The 19,556-nt window shown below is 48.2% G+C and overlaps 2 protein-coding genes across 4 annotated transcripts in view; one reads left to right on the top strand and one right to left on the bottom strand.

Moving 5' to 3' along the window:
- Positions 1–1,249, bottom strand: part of BDH1 (3-hydroxybutyrate dehydrogenase 1) — a 17,357-nt gene extending 16,108 nt beyond the window's left edge. The window contains exon 1 of the mRNA XM_056358384.1: positions 1,113–1,249. The gene's annotated coding sequence lies outside the window, so the exon portion shown is untranslated. The remainder of the gene's footprint in view (positions 1–1,112) is intronic.
- On the top strand, positions 1,234–19,556 carry LOC130158063 (D-beta-hydroxybutyrate dehydrogenase, mitochondrial-like). Of its 3 annotated transcripts, XM_056358387.1 has the most exons (6): positions 1,234–1,371; positions 5,160–5,270; positions 11,647–11,788; positions 15,433–15,585; positions 17,278–17,804; positions 19,389–19,556. In XM_056358387.1, the coding sequence occupies exons 1-5, from the start codon at positions 1,252–1,254 to the stop codon at positions 17,757–17,759; spliced, it is 1,008 nt and encodes a 335-aa protein (XP_056214362.1). In that variant the 5' UTR covers positions 1,234–1,251; the 3' UTR covers positions 17,760–17,804; positions 19,389–19,556. The 3 variants fall into 3 exon arrangements, with proteins under 3 accessions (XP_056214362.1, XP_056214361.1, XP_056214363.1); XM_056358386.1 differs by having other exon boundaries at positions 17,278–19,556; XM_056358388.1 differs by lacking the exons at positions 1,234–1,371; positions 5,160–5,270 and adding an exon at positions 10,169–10,359 and having other exon boundaries at positions 17,278–19,556.

Genomic DNA, 19,556 nt, shown 5'->3' with positions numbered 1-19,556 from the left:
ATTATTTCGTAAGTCATGCTGACTTGATGTATTTCAACAAGAAAATAAAGTCCAAAGGAACTCATCTTTCCCCCTTGCAGTCCCTCACACTGGAGATAAAGAGCTCAACCTTCAACCATCCCAAAATGCTTTTAAATAAGGAAAAAGATTATAAGTAAACTGACAAGCTGGGAGGCATTTAAAGGAAATTTAAATCTCTCCTTCTTTAATGCATCTTTACCTATATTCTCTGCAACAGCTAAAAATTAAGGTACTTAGATGAAATACATTACTTGAAGTTCTGTTTTACTTTAAAATTATTTCACGTAGTTCACTTGAAGTCATGGGTGATGTTATGCTACACGTTTCCAAAACAATCCCTGGGCTTTACAGCTCCTACAGGCCACGTGATTAAAAACATATTTATTTGTAATTAAGTGGCTGCCGACACCGGACTACGCACAGGGAATCACCATTAAACTCACTACGGGGTGAAAAAAGCTGAAGAACGAGAGTTAAGCTGAGAAAGTTAGCTTCGGTCGTATTTATCTTGGATAAAGGCAATCCAGCACACAAAAAACTAATGAGGCTTCAACTGCAGCCTTCTTAATAGCAGCGTAAAGCCGGTGCCTGTCCGCCAGGCTGTGTGCGCCAGGCCCGGGCGCGGCGGCGCCTGCGGGGAACAGGCCCCGGCTGAAACCGCCGGGATCACCGCACGGAGGGCGGCGGGGAGGCCCGAGCTGGCGGCCCGGGCTCCGCAGCGCTGGCCGCCGGCGGTACGCGCCAGGAATCCGGGGGGTTTCACCGACTCGGCGCGCCCGGCCGCTGCCCACGCCACGTTTTGCGGGTCACACCGCGGGGGGCGGCCCGGCCCTGCCCCAGGCGGGGGCGCGGCTGCCGCGGGCTCACGGCGCTCGGCGCGGTGAGCGGGGCGGGATGCAGGGGGAAGATGCCGGCGCCCCCCGCCGCGGCCAACCCTGCCCCATCGCGTGTCCCCCTCCCGGGCGGGCAAGGTCACCCGGCGGCCCGGCAGCCACAGCCCAGCCTGCCGCTGCCGCCGCGACCCTCCCCATCCGGCCGCCCCCCTCCCGCGGAGGCCCCGGGGCGGCGGAAGGGAGCCGCCCGCGCGTTACCTGGAGCCGCCGGGCCCGCCTGGCGCTGCCGCCGTTTGAATGAGGCTGGGCCGGTGCCCCGGCAGCCGGGGTGCGGCGGGGGGCGGGCCGGGGGCTGGGCCGGGGCGGGCGCGGGCGGCGGCGGCGATAGGCTGCGGCCATGCGGGGCGCCGCGCTGCTGCTGCTGGGCGCCGCGCTGCTGCTGGCGGGCGGCGGGCGGTGCCTGGGCCGTCGCCTCCTCCTGCTGCTGCTGCCGCGGCGGGCCCGCCGCGCCCTGCCCGTGAGTACCGCGGTGAGGGGCCGGGCTTCGGCCCCTGCTGGGGCTCGCCGGGGGGCGGCCGGCGGAGGCTGCCCCGGGGCCCAAGATGGCGCCGCGCCTCCCGGCCCGCCTGTGCCGCCGGCCGCAGGCTCAGCGGGCCGGGGCTGCGGCAGTAGCGGGCGGCGCTGCCCGGCGGGGCGGCCGGGCTGGTGGGTGCTCGCGCGGGCGCTGCCACGGAGGCCAAGTGCCGAGCCGGGCACGGCCCCGGTGTGGCAGCGGGCTGCCGGGCCCGCCGCCGCGGAACCCCGCTTTGCCTCACGGGATTCACGAGACAGTGGGTGCGTGGATTGTGTTCCAGCACTCTAAACCTGGAAATGTGCATAAGGGAGAAAAAAAAAAAAGTCCTGTGATTGGGGCAGAATTGCATAATCAATCTCTTTTATATGCTTTTAAGAAAGAACACAAAATAACACAAAATGTCCGGGGTTCTTTCACTGAATTGGAGCTAACACAGCTCTTGCTTACGCCCCAGACAACTTTGCAGCAAGGGGGAAGAAGCTGCAAGTGAACATGATGTTGCTCCTGGGCCTCCAGCTCAGTCCAGCCCCTCTGAGACCGCAAGATAACAGCTTTGGCCTCTTTGCAACCCCCCACTTCAGTCTTTCTCCATCCACCCTGCCCCTCTGATGTTCCCCATCCCTGTCCCACCTGAGAAAATACCTTCCCGTTAGTGAATATTTTCAATTTCTTTTCCTGGGATTGAAAATCTCAACTTCCTGGCTCTAGCGAAGGGGATCAAGTGAAGTTTACTGCGCATCTGCTCTCATCTGTGAATTAATCTGTTTGATAGCAAGCAGATGGTCGGGGAGGGTATAAAATGGAGCGGGATGCAGAAAACAAGTGACACAGTAAAAGATACTGGGCAGGCAGGGCAGGTTCCGCGTTGTCCAGAGAGACTGAGGCAAAAAAGGTAGCTTCCCTTTCCTTAGCTTCTTTTGCAATAAATGTGTATAATTTTGATAGATCACCTGCATGAGTAAAATAAGTTCTGCTATTTGATAAAGCAATCATATCCTAGTAGAAAAAGCTAGTGAGGCTTGTGCAGCTGAGCTGGCAGCAGGTTAAAATCCAGCTGCCTCGCTGGGGCTAAGCTGTGAAGCGTGTGTTACGGTGCTGTGGGTCACACAGTGAGGATACAGGCAGCGCTGCCCTGCCCAGATGCCACAGCAGCACCTCCAGTACAAGAAGTTATTCTGCAGTCTTCACAGGTCCCGGGTGCCCTGGCAGCACTGTACACGAGTGCCGTCTCCTGTGCAGTATTTCCTGAGAGCACTGTGTGACCGTTGGCACCTGAAGTTCCTCAGAATGCTGATTACGGGCACTGTGATGCCTGCTAGAGAGGTGATAGCTAGTCCTCGCCGCCTGTCTCAGCACTGTATCCAATGGTGAGCTGCAGACTGACCTTATCAAACTCTGGGAACGAGACCCATTAGGCCTTATCTGGGGACATTCAAACTATAAGGGTGACTGGGGTTTTCCATGTTCAGAGTTTTTTGGGGCATAGGATCTTTTTGGCTGGGCATGGGGTTGCCTTCCTGCTCTCATCCCTGGGAGCTGTCTGCCCATCAGGCATGGCACAAAGGGGAAGCTACAGATGTAAGATCTGTTACACCCCTGGGGTCTTTAAATGTTCATTAGTGCTGCTGGGGCCTCAGTCTATTATGAACCATGCTGCTGTAATCACACGTTTTGTTATAGAAATTAGGATAATGGCAAATAATTAACAAATAATCACAGGAACTTTCTTACATTGTAAGTTGTTCCTCACTTTTCTCCCTATTATAGACAGCTGAGAGGATTTGTAAACCTCCTCCTTACTGTCTACATCTTGGTGGTCTGATTTGTTGTTTCTGTTTTTTTCTTTTAACCAGAGAAAACAAAACAGCTGTTGAGAGCTAAAATTAGATGCACACATTAACGCAGCCCAGCAAATTGCTTTTTTTTTCTGGCAGCTGAGCTCTGTCCTTATCAGATCAGCAGATGAAGGAGCTAATGATGGTTGAAGGTTGGATTTTGGAATTGATTGCAGCTCCTTATTTCCTGCACAGCTTCTGCTCTTTTGGGAAGTTCTTTGTCTCCAGGATTCAGAGGCAAAGGGTCTAGGGAGGGGAGGCAGAGAAAAAAGTCAAATCCTTTCTTTTCTGTGGGCTAGCTTGCTGAATTATTGTGGGAGGTAACCTTGGCAAATTCTGTGATCTGACTTGATCGTTATCTCTCTGGGAGTTGTATTGTTGTAAATTAAATTAGGATTGAGCATTGTATATTTAATTCTTGCTCATGTTTTGTCTAGCTGTAGCTACCTTCAGAGCCTTACCAGAGCTACCCTGTAGCTGGGTGCAATTTGAGTGAAGGAACTGGTGTTAATGTGGGTGATTGTAAGATAGACTTTTGATCAGTTCTCATTTCAACTTCAGATCATGATTCCCCTTTGAAAGCAATAAACTCAATACGAGTTATAGGATAGGGTGTAGCTTATTTGTATATTGCTCTCTGCTTAGGCTTATCTTGAGTTTGTGCAGTAATTCTCTGATTGCTATCACCCTGCAATTATTCCTTATTGCTACTTCACTACCATGAATGTCAGCAAAATGAGATCAGAGAACACTGGTGATTGCCCCATTTATGTCTGAAAAAGTGGCTGAATGAGCCAGTGCAATTCCTATGTAAGTAGAATAAAATACAGGTGTTCATATTCCAGCTGTTTTTAATATAGTAACAGGGTATATTGCAGACACCTCCACAGAGGTGGAAGTGATCTCACTTCCTTATTGCGTTCTCTGGATCTTTATTACCATATCATATTATTGCCTTATGGATGTGGTTTGGGTTTGGAGCAATGTGTAGCACTGCAGCTGAGTGCCTGCTAGTTGGGTGAAGCATTAGGAGTTCATTGCTTCACAGCTGTGGTGAGGAGATGGCTTTCAAACAAAGAAAAGAGGGTGAATGGGCAATGTTTTGCTACAGGCTTCTCTTCAGGATTTGTGATTCTGTTTTCAGATCTATCATAAGCCCATTGCGTCATACCAGATGGAGTGTCAAATCTTTTCTCTGAATTTATCCATCAGTCAAAATATAACAATAATGTAGGACAGAACTGTAGGATTTGATAAATTGTTCCTGTTAAGACTGCAGTGTTTCAGAAGGAAACCCTAACCTGTAGTCACATTCCCACATGCTAAAATACAGCATGGAAAGTACTGCATGGAGTGGGAGTAGGTGGGGAGCACAGTAGTCACTCTGCAGTTAAAGGAGCTGCTGTGCAGTTCAAGCAAGAGACATACTATCATTTGGATGTTTTTTATGCTGCTCTTACAATGCCTATGAGCTGGTAAATCACTAACTTCTTCTGAAATGTTTCTGTTCTGCTTTGGTCGCTGATACTTGAAAGAAAGTTACTGTTCTACTCCAGGTATCAAGGCAACACAAATAGCTGCAGAGCAGCAACTGAATAAATTTAGTTTCACACTAGCTGGGAGCTGGTTGTGTTTCTAGGCAGGAATCTTGCCGCCTTGTTTACTTACACTGGTTGACCCAGCAGAAGCTCCGCTGAAATTGCTGGGTTTAGGCTGTGGCCAGGTTAGTGTGCAGCTAGGTACGTGGCCGCTGTGACTTGCAGCTGGAATTGTATCTCCTAAACACTGGGTGGCCCTGGCTGCAGGGCTGCAAGCTGCTCCTGTGCTATGTTGCTGGTGGTGCTTGCAGCATTGCAATATCTGATGATAACCATATTTCTGTCTTTCCCCACACAGGCTGAAGGGAAGGCGGTGCTCGTAACAGGTTGCGACAAAGGTTTTGGACATGCTTTGGCAAAACAGCTTCATGCGAAGGGATTTACTGTTTTTGCTGGATGCTTGCTCATGGTGAGTAGTAATATTGATCAAAATTCTTCTCTGATAGGAGAAAAATGCTTTTCAAGTGAAAGCATCTTCATCTGCAGCCACTGTACCCTTGTCCAAGACCTGAGAGAAATGCAGTGGGCAGGGATCGTTACATCTTCCATTGCTTCATCTGCCTGTTGCATCTTACCATTCCTGTAATTTTGAGCTCTTTAGGGCAGGGGTTGTCTGTCAGCTGCGTGGCTGTCCAGTGGCTTGCACAGTAGGGCACTATTTACTGCTGGAAGCCTTTCAACAATATGGCAACACACTCAATAAATATGATAGTCCAAGATTGCAATGGAACTATGGCTTTCTGTGTTCCCTGGCATCTCTGTTGCTGTTGTTTGTTCTGTAACTTTCCTTTGAGGATGCTCTTCTCAAACTCATCTCTCCAAGTAGATTCCCCTGCCTTGTTCAGGTTCTGTTTCCAAAATGTCTTCTAACTGTGCTTCTATAGCTTCTGTAGGAGCTATTCGGTTTCTGGATAGCTGAATAAACAAATTTCTCATACCTTTCTGGTGTCTGTAGGTCTCATCCTGTCACCTGTGTTTGGCAGATGGTATCACTTGTTGTAAGAGATCACTTTAGGTACACTGTATCAGAAGGGGTTGCAGACCCATCATCCCAGTCTTTTTTATAACTTGGGCAGCTTCACTTCCATCTCAGCTCGGGTTTTACACTTACTATGCTTTTTTGCTGTTATGATAGTCAAAGTTCATGTAATTTCTGACCCGAATTGTTCAAAATCAGTTCATACTCACTTCTTCTCCACTTGAAGATGGCCATTTCAGCACAGATGCTCAAGGAGTGATGACAACAGATTCTTGAGTAGTGTGGAGGGTGAGAACAAATGAAAAAGGTGGCCCTTGTTGCCTGTGTGATCTCAGCGGAGGTTACGTTCTTCCACCACACCAGAAGAGAAAGTTATTATCAGCTGACACATTGTGTAACTTGAGAACAAAAGAGTCCTGCTGGAAAATTGCCACTGTTTGGAAATTTCCATGTGGAGGCTCTGTAAATCCTTCAATAATCATGTCATACGCTGCTTTGGGATGCCTGTCTCTGGTGATAGCAAGTCATGCACTCACTTTGCAGAGCAGCAGGTGTAGGAAACAGAAAGGAGGGGGGAGATAGGGCGGTCTGAGAGAGCTGTTCAGAAGGCAGAATACTAGTGCAGAGCAGAGAGGGCCAGGCTTCATTTGAAGCCACATAAAAAACCTAAATGCTCCTGTTTTATTGATGGAATAAAAAATACTGCTTCTTGGTCACCTGTCCTCTGATCTGGCCTGCCAACTTCTTACTCAGCCAAAATTCTTGTGGTTCCATACCTGTTTTGTGTGGAAGTGGAAAATGCATCAGCAATCATAGTTGATCGGCCGGTGACTTTCTGCAAGTGACTGAGCACTTGACCCTGAAGGGGTAGAGAGTGGGAGCATGTGATTTTTCTTGTTCTATGTGTTAATAAATTTTCAGGAGACCTGGACTCATAGCCCCAGGGTTTCACTTGTGGCTTCCCCCTGCTTCCCTGGCAGGTTATTAGTGTTGTCATTTCTGCTGTTAGGTACATCTGAAAGACAGGGTCTGGTGGTAACACAGTTACCTGGATAGGTGTTGCAAAAATATAACAGCCACATGCTTTCTACGGTTCTTGGGAGAGCCAGCATCCTCATTTAACAGCCTTGTATTTTACATGGTTGAGGGAGATAATAGCCTAGTGATTTAAAATTTGATGAGCAGGAGCTTACTGAAAACCTAATGGTAGAATGCGCGTGGGATGAAAATGGTTCTAGATCTAGAGCTGACTACTCTAAGAAAAGGAAGCATGTAGTGACTACAGAAAAAGATGATGTTTCCTCCCTTTGGATCCATCAGTGAAGGCAGGGGAGCTGTTAGGTCAGATCACTTGTGAAGAACAAGGTATGAGTATATTAGTGATTATTGCTGGTAAGTGAAGGAGCGCACGTGTGGTGGGGCTAAGGATGCAGCTACCCTGTGGTAACTGGCATTGTGCATCTAACTGTGCATGACAAGTGCAAGGAAACTTCCCCTGTCATGAGAGAAGTGAGGGCTGCAGGGTCAAGAGCAGGTATGGGGACAGTTGTAGAGCAGATGCCAGGCTATTAGTTAACACGTAGTTAGTCTATCATCACTTACTTGTATGCTTTTATACAGGGAATTAAAGGATCCCTGATGTACTAACTGCCACAGAACACTCTTGTATTAAATATGTGGTGGTACACTGTCAGGTGTATCAAGAGCTTTTTAATGATCAGACAGTCAAAAATAAAGTTACAGAATAACAAGAATACTGGGCTAGAACTGGAGAGGATCAAGTGCAAAAGGGATTTAGTTTAGCAAGGACAAGTGAGTTCACAGAGAAGGTTTCAGTTTAATATATTAGGGATAAGATGGAAAACCACACAGAAATTGATTACAAAATAACCCAAAAAGTAGAAAGTACAGAAAAAGTTGAAATGGTCATTGTCTTATTTTCATTGATCTTACTGAAAAAATGAATAAGTTGTTTTCAGATGCCTACTGCCAGCAGTTTTCATGAGGACTGCAGGCAAGAAAAGGGAAAGAACAGGGAACGTTTACATAAATGGGTGTGTTCACATTCACCAAGCCTGACAAAATGTACTGAAAAGTATTTAAAGGATGAGCCGTTGTCATTTCTGCCCCATGGGTGATACTTTCAGGAGCACCTGGAGGACAGGGGATTTCCAGCAGGCGGGAAGAGGGCAGATACTTGTTTCCCAAAGGAGACAGACCTCTGGAAGGCAGCTCACCTTTGGTGCACTAGATGAGATTGCAACATGCCGATTTGTCAATTTTACAGGTATCTAGATCTTGGTGTGATACACGCTGTCTGTCTTAACTTCTCTGGGAACAGGCTGTGCTGTGTCATTCTGGCCAAGCAGCAGAGTGGTTAAAGGGGAAGTAATAAATGCATCCTGAGTAAGGGTTTTGACGCAGGCCCTCATGATAAGTCTCATGAGCAAACTTACTCTCTAAGCCTGTCACTGCTGTTAAATCCCAGGGAGACTTTCGTGGAAGTGCTCCCTGGAATAGGGAGTTCACTTGGAAAGAAATGGGCACGGTGCCAGGCAGGGAAGATTGCAGGCCCTTTGGGGAATAGGGTTCAGAATGATCCTGATGTGTCGGGTGGAGTCTGAAATCAGTTAGGTGGAATCCAGTAACGACCAGTATGAGGTGTTCTGCTCAGGAAGTGCGGGGAGGGAGCGGGTGCGTAGGCAGCAGCAGGGTGTGGTGGAACTGACACAGATGGAGCAGGCAGACTGGATCCACGGCTGTTCAGCATTGTGCTCATGGCTTCCTGATTCCCGCTGACATCCCGCTGCGAGTGCCCAAGTGCTTGCCAGGACCTAATCCTGAATCCTACAAGCTTCACTGAGAAAAAGCCACAGCTTGGTCTGTTTCAGGACTATCCGCTAACAAGCCCCTCTGTGGTCTGCCTGCTCAGCACCAGCTTCGTTGGGATCCTCTGTCCCAGAGCAGGGGAGCAAAGAGTGAGGGGAAGAGGAGGCAGCTGAACGCTGGAGCGAGGCTCTGGCTGGGCGGAGAGGGCTTGTGTGTCTGTCTGCCTCCCCACCCAGGGGCAGCCCCGGCCAGGCAGCGGGTGGGGTGGGCAACCAGAGCCGTGCAGGGCTGCGAGGGCAGGATAACTGGGGGAAGCGAGATATCTGGCAGGAAACAGCCCAGTCCCACCAAAGGCCTCTCTGGAGAGTGCTTGGGCAACCCGCTGGGCTGGAGCAGGGCAGCTTTCAGCTCTTGAGGGAACCGGGAAGGGGAAGCTGGGAGATCCTCTAAGAGGACAAAAATCAGCTGGAAAAAAAGTGACAGCAAAGGGAGGAGAGAGAGGTTTTGCAGGAGCAGTTGAGTCACTGCTGCCAGCCCCCCCCCCTTGGCTCGTGCTGCTGTGTGGCTCCTGCTGATGAGTCCCAAGGCCATGAAAACCACCCCAGGGAGGACAGCCTGGCTGCTTCCGTGGGAGCCGCTCCAGATATTTTCCCACCTGGCAAATCTACTGTTTAAAAACCAAGGGGGAAGTGCCGTGCGGCTGTCCGAACAGGGAACGTGCTTACAGCCCCTGAAGCCCACAGAGCATAAGATGATGTTCACTTCTTTCCATGAAGGTACATGGGTGCTTCATTTGTAAAGAGGTTTTCTGGATATGAGAGTTAAGCAGTTTGTTTTACCGTTAAGTGGTGGCTGAGGTGGTGGCTGCAACTATGAAAAGTGGTTCCAATTGATACTGTGTGTTGAAGTCAGTCTTCCAAAACCAGTGTTATGTCAACAGTGAATATATTGTGGCTGGCAAGGTAACTTTGCAGATTGAGTTGTATTGGTGATACGGGAAAATTAATTTCAAGATGGTTAATACAAACCACTTATGCTGGATTTTTAAGTTGCTGGTCTATGACTTTGTTTCTAAAAACAGTGGAAATATTTCTTGTTTACTTTTTAAGGATTATGGAAGATAAAAATACATGTAGAGAAAGGTGTTTTCAGTGCTCTGAAATGACAATTGATATGTATACAGTTAAGTTTTTTGCTTCTGTAAAGATACAGTGAATCTCTCTCATTACAAGCTGAATTAGCTCCACTTTATTCACTGTTAAGTAGCTGCAAGTTGCTTTGTATAACTTGGTGAGATGCAAGAGCATCTTCCAGAAATATGGTGAGGCATCACACAACCCTTACCTGTCTCAAAGGGAATATAATATTTTGGGGACTATGTTATTAACTTCTTGTAATGCCACTTCCAGAGATTTTTTTCATGGCTAGATAAGGGGGCTGGACACGGCATGTCACCGTGTTTGGTGTGCGTTAGGAAAGCTTCAAGTCTCTATTTGCTGTTTTTCTGATACCTGGAAATAAGTCAGTTGTGAAATGATTTCAGCATCTCATTCCTACTGTTGTTGTAACGCCAGTGTAACTATATATTGATTTTTTTCAAGAGAGCTACCCTGTTTTACTCAAAGCAACGATGGGCATTTCAACTCTTTTCCTTCATTACATGTCATTGTTTACTGGACTGAAGGTGGAGGTGAGACGCTGTATACTATATTTATTAAATAGCCTGAGATAAGCATGGAAGAACTAAGTGGTTATAAGTTTTTTACGTCAGCTTGGCTGCAGAGGCAGCTGAGCAGGTGACTGTGGGAGCGTTGCTTGCCTTGTTTGCCCTTGTGCTGGGGGAGTTGGTGTCAAGTGCTAAAGGAAGAGTGGCAGCCAGGCATGGTGACTCACCAATTCATAACTTCTTCCTCCCTAATGAGGCAGAGCCTGTGGTTCAGGGAGTAGTTTGGTGAATTAAATCTTGAGCCTGCTGTGGACTGCGTGGCTAATCTGTGCTTTTTTCACTTCTATTTGTTATATACCACCTGAGCAAGGCTGTAAGGCTTAGGCAGCAATCCTTTCTGGAGGTGACCAGGTAAAATTTGGAATTTGAAGTGTGTTTATGTTTGACTAAACAAAAAAAAATCCCACAATAGTAACAGAATCTCTGATGATAGAGCAGCAGGGGCAGGGGGAAGAGGAAAGAAAGGAAAAGCATAGAAAGGAAAGCAGAGCCGGTCATGTGGGGGGAGTGGGGAAGACTTCTTCTTACCTCCTCAGCCAGAATCTCCTCCTTTCATGCCTTATGTCTGTAATCTTGTTGTTGTGTGGCAGATGTCCACTGTGCATGAATTTCTGTGCATCCTGTTCCACTGTGTAGTAAGAGCAAAGTAGTATTATGATATAGTTCAGCTGTAAATGTTTCCTGCTGTATCCTGTAGCATCAGACTCTTTGCTGTTAGGCATGCCAAAGGTGTCCCTGCTGTCTTGTTTTCAAAGTGGTCTGACAATACTATTTCATTAGAAGCCAGGCAGTATTTTGGGATGACAGAAGGACAGTGCCTAATTAGCCTTTTGCTTTTAAGCCTAGAAAATCTGACTCTGATTTTTGTGCAAGTGTTTGCTATGTTACTTGCAGAGCATGGAGACTGAGGTGGTGGAGAGTCACCCACGGTTATCCCAGGCTGGCACAGTATTTCGTAGTGTTAAGGATGTGAAACCCATCATGCAAGGAGCTAACAGCAGGGGCTTTGTGGCCCTTTGGAGCAATGGGTCACGGATGCAGACGTAGGGGCTGTGCTGGAGAGAAGATGAAGATGACTGTGACTTGCACGCTGGTTCATGTGGCTCGTGTACTTATTTGTGCACTGAGTTTACACCACTGTGTGCCATTTCAGTAGCTTCTGCTTCTTGTCCATGTGAACAAGCCTGGCCCCAAGCTGCGTAACTGCTCCTTGTCTGTCTTAGCAGGACATCTTTTTTTTCTCATGAACAGGATAAGAATGGAGATGGAGCCAGGGAGCTGAAGAACATGAAGTCAGATCGCATGAAAGTGCTACAGATGGATGTGTGCAGTGACCAGGAGGTGGCTCAGGCTGTGGATTTTGTGAAGAGGACCCTGAAGGAGCCAGAGGAAGGTACATAGGGATCTTTGTATTTCCAGCACAGCTGGCTCTTTGCTGTGCTCACAGCATCCTTCCTACAGAGCTGGCCATGCACTGGCCAGGTCATTCCCTCCCTGCGCCACCAAAAGAAGGTTAACAAGCCTGGAGGCCTGTGACAGTGTGTGGCTGGCAGTCAGGCAGTGCTGAACACATGTTGGTGAGGAGAGTTGTCTCGACGTTGATGTGGCAGCCACATGGAAAGAGCCCAAGACTGGCTGGAGGATTAGGCTGTAATTCTACATCCCGTAAAACCTGGTGAGTGGCAGTAAGTGTACAAGAGCCTGTCTCTTCCTCCTTGACTATCTGTGAAGGGCACAGGATGGCCAGAGCCTGGTCCTTCCCTGGTGCTGCTGCTGCATTCTGGCTCACACAGACCTTTCTCTAGTGACCCTGCTAGTGATGAGGTGACAGGCCCTGGCTGCTTACTGCTGTCCCCTCTGCTGTGCTGGTACAACCTGTTTGTGTAACTGAGTGCTGAGCTGGAGCACAAAACTGGCCTGCCCCCAGACTTGGATTGTTCTTCAGCCAGGTCAGTCCATGCTTTCAGTTTGCCATACAACATCCCAGAGGTGATGTGAGGCAGGATCCAAGGTGGGCTTGTCATAGACCACCTTAATCCACACGCCACCTTAAATGTAAGTCCAACGCTTTGTGTGCCTTTTTCCTTCTTGGAAGTGGTTTGGCAGTGAGATTTGAGTTCATAGTCAGAACCTGGTGTGACACCACCTAACCTCTTCCCATGTGGTGAGGTTGTGAAGCCTCTTGGCCTGCATAGGTTCCTCTGCAGCCTCTGTGCAAGCTGCAAGCTGGACAGCAGCTGTAGACACAGGCTAAGGGCGGACTGAGGTTTCACATCTGTGGCTCCAGGGCTTTTAAGGGTCCTGTGGCTGGAGGGTGGTTGCTTCTCCTGAGGCTTGGATGAAACTGCCATGGGCAGTATAAATACCTGCCATATATGGCAAGTATAAAGCTAGTAAACAATAATAGCTCTAATCTTCATGCAAATTACATGAGCACACCCTTCTTTCTAAAACAAGCATATGAAATGTAACCGAGTAACGTACAAGCTTTGATCCCACACATGTTCTCTCTGCGTGATTTTTCTTCCTACATAATCACGCAGCCCTCGTCACACACTGCACAGCTTCTCAAGCTTTTCCTGAAGAGCCCAGCAACAGCAGCGCTGCCACGGAGCCATTTCCCACTGAGTGAAAGCTTGTAAGGAAGCAGCTCTGTTGTGCCTATAAATGCAGCAGTGTTTGCAAAACCATGTGTGTAGCAGGGACAGAGAAGTCTTGCATCCTTGATCAGCAAGTTGGACTGGTTCCTCCTGCTCTTGAGAACCTTATCCTGTAGTTGTTTGCACAGTGTGCAAAGCAGCAAAGGCTTCTTTTTAGGCCCATCACTGACCGAGGTTTGGGGCTTGCCAATAAATAGCGCTCGATAGACTATTGAGACTGAGGTGCCTTGCGTGGAGGTGCTTGTTGCACAGAGTGTGGCACCAGGGGAGCTAGTGCAGAACATTCTTGTTCTTGTGCTGTACATTGATACCTCTCTTCCCTGTGCTGTGTACATAAGGCTAAACTCATTCTGATAGGAGTGCCCCTGTTTGTTTTCTATCTTACACCATTCCCACCGTATTGTTGACACTAAAGAAATAATAGTGATAAGACTCTGCTCAATAAACACACCGCTGTCCAGCAAACAGTGCTGTGACCGGGTACCTATCAGCGCTTTGTTCTGTATGAAATGTGACCTGATCCGTGAGCAATGAAATTCCAAGAATGAACAATTGTGAATGCTTTTGTGAATGTCCCTGAATCTTTGTAACCCAAGAAATGGGAAATCGTTGTACAGAAACTTAGAATCAGAAATACTCTGCAGGGGTCAGTTTGGGACTGACAGTTGAAGTCTTTTGTGGTCTTTGGTAAACCCCTGTCAAATTTGCTCTGTATAGCTTCATGTTACTGTTGAAATTACACCATCAGGTCCTCCTGCTAGTGATTACAGCCTGCTTTGCAGCAGTGCAGAGGACCCTGTTCAGGCTGATACGCTGTACTTGGCTGCCAGATGAGTGTGAATTTTCAGTTTTCTTGACCCATTAAAGCTGGCAGCTTCAGTAAGTGTAGCAGCCACAGGCAGGGGATCTTGGGCAGAGCAGGAGCAGAACTACTTGACTGCAGCATTTAGAAACTTGAATTTAAAAAAACCAGAAGTAAGAATAGGTGAGCAAGATGTTTTCTTGGCTTTTGCTGGAGGCCATGATTTCGCTGTTATCACAGATAGCCCCTGGGGCTGTTGTGGCCTGGTGGGGATTGGGAAAGGGTCCTTCTTGAGAAGGACGGAGCTGCAGGCCAGTGGACTGGAGCAATATCCATCATTGTCTGACAAAGACCGGTTTGCTGGACAAAAGGAGTGCCAGGATCACCATGTGAGTGCTGGGAGGTGCAGGAATGGTGGCAGCTGTAATAGGTAAATCCATTCTGGGACAGACCATGACAGAGTGGTTAATGCACTTTTCTTTCTGGGCAGGACGTGACCTTCTCTGATCTGTTATACCTGGCTGGTCAGCAGCCTCCAGGGAAAACAAACTTAGCTGGGAATGGGGCAGGGTTAGTAGGGCCAGTGTGAGGTAGAAAGTCAGTCTAGCAAGGGCATGTTGGTGTTTTTAAATGCACCAGGAGGATAAATTCCAATTGTATTTATTGGGCCATGGTGTATGGCAGGACATCTAATGAGGAGCAACTCTGTTATCTTGTTCCAGCTCTTCTGTTTGTTCCTCCTGCAGTTTATGGCTGCATAGTCCTGCGCTTCAACAAATTCACCAAGTATGGACTCAGTCCTACAGATGTTTGCCACTGGGACTCCTGCAGTAGTCACTTTGAAGGGTCAAGTCCTCAGTGAGTTGCTAAGTCTTGGACATGTAAGGATGTAAAGGGCTCAGTGCAGAAGCTCTCGGTAAGTGCAGTCAATTTAATTGTCACAGGACTGCATGCACATTTTTAATTTCTAGTAATTTTAAGGGTTGCTTGTCAGTTTGCCATCTTCTGCTATAGTTAGGATTGAGGGAAACCCAGTACCTGGACTAAAATGCAGCAGCTGTTAACTGGGCCATGAAGTTGTAGATCAAACCATCCAGTCTCCAAAACAGTGAGTCAGAGTTGTGAAGGGGTTTAGAAATCCAAGATATTTGTTTCACTTCCTTCTATTTTTTTTTTTTAATTGAGGGAAAGTCCATCCCCCTCCAAACTGTAAAAGCCATCATAAAGTCAGGGAGTGAAGACAAACCTGGGACCGACAGAAGGCATAAAAGAGGGTCAGCCAGATCCAGCCATACAAAGCCCCAGGACAGCATTTGACCTTAGAAGAGACATTCAGGGAGTCAGTGCTTGGTTGGCCCCATCACTCCCTGATGTTCCAAACAGGCCTCACTGGCTTCACTCCTGGTATACCAAGAGCGTATTTCATCTCCTTGCTGGGTTTTTCTCTACAACTTTTTTTTCTACAAAAGGTCTCAGTTCTTTGTCAGGCACTTGGGTTACTTTGAACAACAGAAAAAGCTTCTTCTCTGCAGCACTCTTCCTTGTTCTGCTTTTTAACCACGTGTTTGTTGGCAGGTCTGTGGGGTCTGGTGAACAACGCTGGTGTCTCGACCTTTGGAGAGGTGGAATTTGCAAGTTTAGACAACTACAAGAAGGTGGCAGAGATCAACCTGTGGGGCACTGTGAGAGTGACAAAGGCTTTCCTGCCCCTCATTCGTAGAGCTAAAGGTAATGCTGGGCAGCGTGGCAAGACTCAGAGAGAGCTTTTGCAGCAGAGCAAAGCGATGCAGCTAAAAATCGGGACTCAGTCTGTGCTAGAAGGAATGCCTGTGCAGTCCAAGGAGGGTGTCTAGGGCATGCAGGCAAACTAGACAGCAGTGTTCAACATGCTGTGTAATTATTTGGTAGTATAGGACACTCTTGGAGCAGTCCAGGCACCTACACAGCAGGTGCTGTCTTAAATATCTCAGGGTATCAGAGACCTTTGGCAGTGCTGGCAGATACAACACAGGACTCCAGGCCACCTTTAGAAAAACTGACTGGAGGCCAGACAAGATAATCCTGGCCCGCAGAGTCCACCAAATGCTTACGTTTGGGTAACTGAATCTTTTCCTTCATGTGATGTAATTCACAGGTGATTGCAAAGTGGTAGTGGTGGATTAAATGACAGTCAGTAACAGCCATTTTAGATATCTTACAAGACAACAGTATTAGCAAAAGTCTCTGGTTTATATTAAAAAAAAAAAAAAGATATGTATGAGCAGAACTCTGAAGAGCTGCTTTATTTAACACGTGTGGGAGAATGCTGGCACAGCTGTGTGTTCTGTGAGGACAAAAAGGGTTATGTTGAGAAGGTTGCTCAGATACTGTTTCCGGGAAGGAAGTACCGCTAAATAAGCCCTGTCTCACTGCAAAAGGTAGCTTACCCATCAGGTCAGCAGGTGGTTCTCACAGCTCTTCCAAGTTGCATTTAGGTCTGGAATGAGAGAGCAGAGCCGCCCACTTGTTTCTCAGCTAAAATTTCAAGCTGCAGAAGAGTGTCATGCTCCACGGCTGTGAAAATCCTCTCTGTAAAAATAGCTGGTGAGATTTCAAGAGCCTGTTTGCATCTGAAACCATAATTGCACACATCTTGTCTTGAGGAAGGACAGAGCCACCCGCGGAGGAGTGACCGTTGCTGTTGCTGCCCCTAGGCAGTGCGTGATCTAACACAGCTGCCACAGCTCTGCAATCAGGCTGGCATGGGCTGCTGGTGGGAGTTAGGACAATTGCTCTTTGCCGCCCCATAGACAGCAGCATGTTAGGTCTCTCCATTTGTCCCAGGCAAGTAGTTCTCTAGGTACTCCTGGCTGGCCAGCTGGATGAGCAGGCTCTGCTGCTCATGCTGCAGGTTCAGAGAAACCTCTACTGGTTCTCTGCCTTCCAGCTCAGGTTTAGAGGCGTGTAGCTGTGTTGGGCAGAGTGGCTGCGGGTGAGCTGTCATACTTACAGGAAGAACCAGAACGCTTCTGTGGCATCACATTGTGTTGTGTGCTTTCCAGCTTGTAACACTGCTAGCCAGGAATGTGAACGCTTCTGTAGCAAGACGCAGGAGTGGGCACACTGATGTGAGAGCACACAGCTAGTAGCCTCGGAAGGTCTGGGTAGTTCCCTGCTTAGAAATTAGGAGGAAAATGTCTTGTATGCTTTGTAAACCCTTTTTAATACAGAGGCAGGCATGTGTATCATCCATGCAGGAGGTCAGAGCAGGTGCTAGCCTTGCTTGAGTCAGGAGAGAAGGGCTCCTTGACAAGGGATTTAGATGCCTCTTCAAGATTCAGATTTTAGAAATCAGCATCATCCAACGAAGCACCTTTTTACTGGGATATTCTGCCTGCTTCTTTGGCAGCCCATCATCTCTCCCTGCTCTTTTCTCTCTAGGCCGTGTGGTGAATATCACAAGCATGTTGGGACGGATGGCGAGTCCATCCCGCTCCTGCTATTGCGTTTCCAAGTTTGGGGTGGCAGCCTTCTCGGACTGCCTCCGGCAGGAGATGTACCGCTGGGGTGTCAGAGTCATCCTCATTGAGCCCAGTAACTTCGTGGCAGCTACAGGCATCCTGACGGCAGACAGCATCGATAAACAGGCTGAGGCACTGTGGAGCGGAGCCAGCCACACTGTGCAGGAGGACTACGGGTGGGAGTATTTCACTCATCACGTGGCCCTGATGAAGTCCTTCGTTAACAGTGGCCTGAAGGACATGTCTCTGGTCTTGAATGACATCACCGATGCACTTACTTCTCCGTGCCCAAACAACTGTTACAATCCCATGGAGACCTACTGGTGGGTGAGGCTGCAAGTCATGACTCACCTGCCCACCGCCATTGCTGACTGGCTTTACATCCCCGGAGCCACCCTGTAAATGGCTGTCCTTCAGCATCCTTCCAGCGCTCGTAGGTGTGCACAGGTTAGAGCTGGCTTAGGGCTGTTCTGCACCCGTTGCTGATGCATCTCCCCTGTAGATGCATGTGCTTTCACTTCAGGTTATGGCTTCAAGTCTAGTGTTGTGGGATGCTGAGAACAGCATGGCTTTTTTTTTTTTTTTCCCCTAATTCTTGCTCTTCGTATTCCCTGCTGTCCTGATTAAAGAGGAAAGGTGTTTTCCTTTTAATTGTGAAGGAGGCAGAGGAAGGTTAACATAATGGGTCAAATATGTGGCTAGTGTAATTAGGTCAGCAGAGTTCTCCCAGTGATAAATGTGGTTCATTAATGGGCTCCTGCTTTTCCTTACAAGGACAGGCTGCTAATAGCAGAGCAAAGTTGTTTCTATGAGGTGTCTCGAAGGGATAAACCAAAGTGGGAGACAAAAGCAGAGTTTTCCAATTGATTGAAAATGGGTCAGTCACAGCCTTCCGTTGTTTCCATGATACTGCTAGGAAGCTGTGCTGCACTGTGACTGCTCCCTCCAGGAAAACAGCAACAGTGCCTCTAAACAGCCTCATTACCTAGCTGGGGGTGTCAGATCACTGCAAAGACAGGTTCTTCCCTCCCAGCACTGTGGCCAAGAGGTGCCAGAGCCAGTAAGTGTAGACAGGCTGGGCAGGGAAAAGCCCTCCTAATAATGAGTGAGGTATGAGCTTTCCCTCTGTCAGTCCCTGTGAATGCTAGGACTTGCAGCCTCTCTCCACCCACTGTTCATAAACTTTGTGGAACAGGGTTAAATCTGATGTAGCAAACAAATTTGGCTGCTCAAACTGCTACCTTAGGTACCGGGTGCCTGAACTACTCAGCTGTGGTACCGACACTGTTCAGCCACCCCCTGCTTCCCTCAGGTCACTGCCCCATGCTAGGCTTCCTCTTGCTGGAGAGGGAGCTGCTCTTGCTTTCCCACATCAGTTTCTTGGTTTCATCCTCTCTGCACTTGAACAGTGACAGGACTCTATGTAGCCAGTGTGGCCTGATGAGCTCTGGAAGGGTGCTTTAAGTGACACGTTTCTTTTTTTTTTTTTTTTTTCCTAATATTTTGCAATGAAATTTCCATGTTGTACGTGATTTTCTCCTCAGAGAACCTCCTGATAACTGGTATGAGCTACTTTTGCGCAGTACCCCCAAGGGTATCTCCTGTTGGCCAGATACAGGATTTCAATTATTTTTCCAAGTGCTGGGGCTGCCTGGCTTCATGCCCTGTTCCCTCTGTCCCAGTGGTGACCGCTGGTGGAACAGCCTGGGTGCTGCTGGCCTGGCTGGGACCTTACCCTCTTACTCTAGGGACCAGCTTGGTTCTGTTTTGTCCTGTGTGAAATTAAGTGGCTATGAAAAGAACTTACCGTTTGCTCTTTCCTCATCTGTCTCTGCTAGCTCTGACTTGGAAACTGTGCCATAGACTTTTTATATACTGCTGGCTGTAAATGCTTGGAGTCTGCATGCAGCTGTGAATGCTGTGATGCCTGAGGAGGAAAGCAGGCTTCCCTTGGAGGTGCTGTGGAGGTAGCTTGTATTACAAGTAATAACTCGGGGAAATGCTGGCTGTGCAGTTCTTTATCTATTCCAGATCGTTGGCACGTGGAGATTGCCTGGGATCCAGGACCCAGAACGATCCCGCTGAACAGCAGCTTAAGCAGTGTTGTAATCACTTCTGCTCCCTGCACTGTGAAATGTGAGTAATGTTAAATAGCTCTGATTTGCACAGAGAGTAAAATAAACAGATTTGTAAAGCACA

Source organism: Falco biarmicus, chromosome 13 (genome assembly GCF_023638135.1).
Source record: "Falco biarmicus isolate bFalBia1 chromosome 13, bFalBia1.pri, whole genome shotgun sequence".
Taxonomy (NCBI): Eukaryota; Metazoa; Chordata; class Aves; order Falconiformes; family Falconidae; genus Falco; species Falco biarmicus.
Note: the sequence above shows the minus strand (reverse complement) of the source record. Positions and strands in the feature narration are given on the sequence as shown.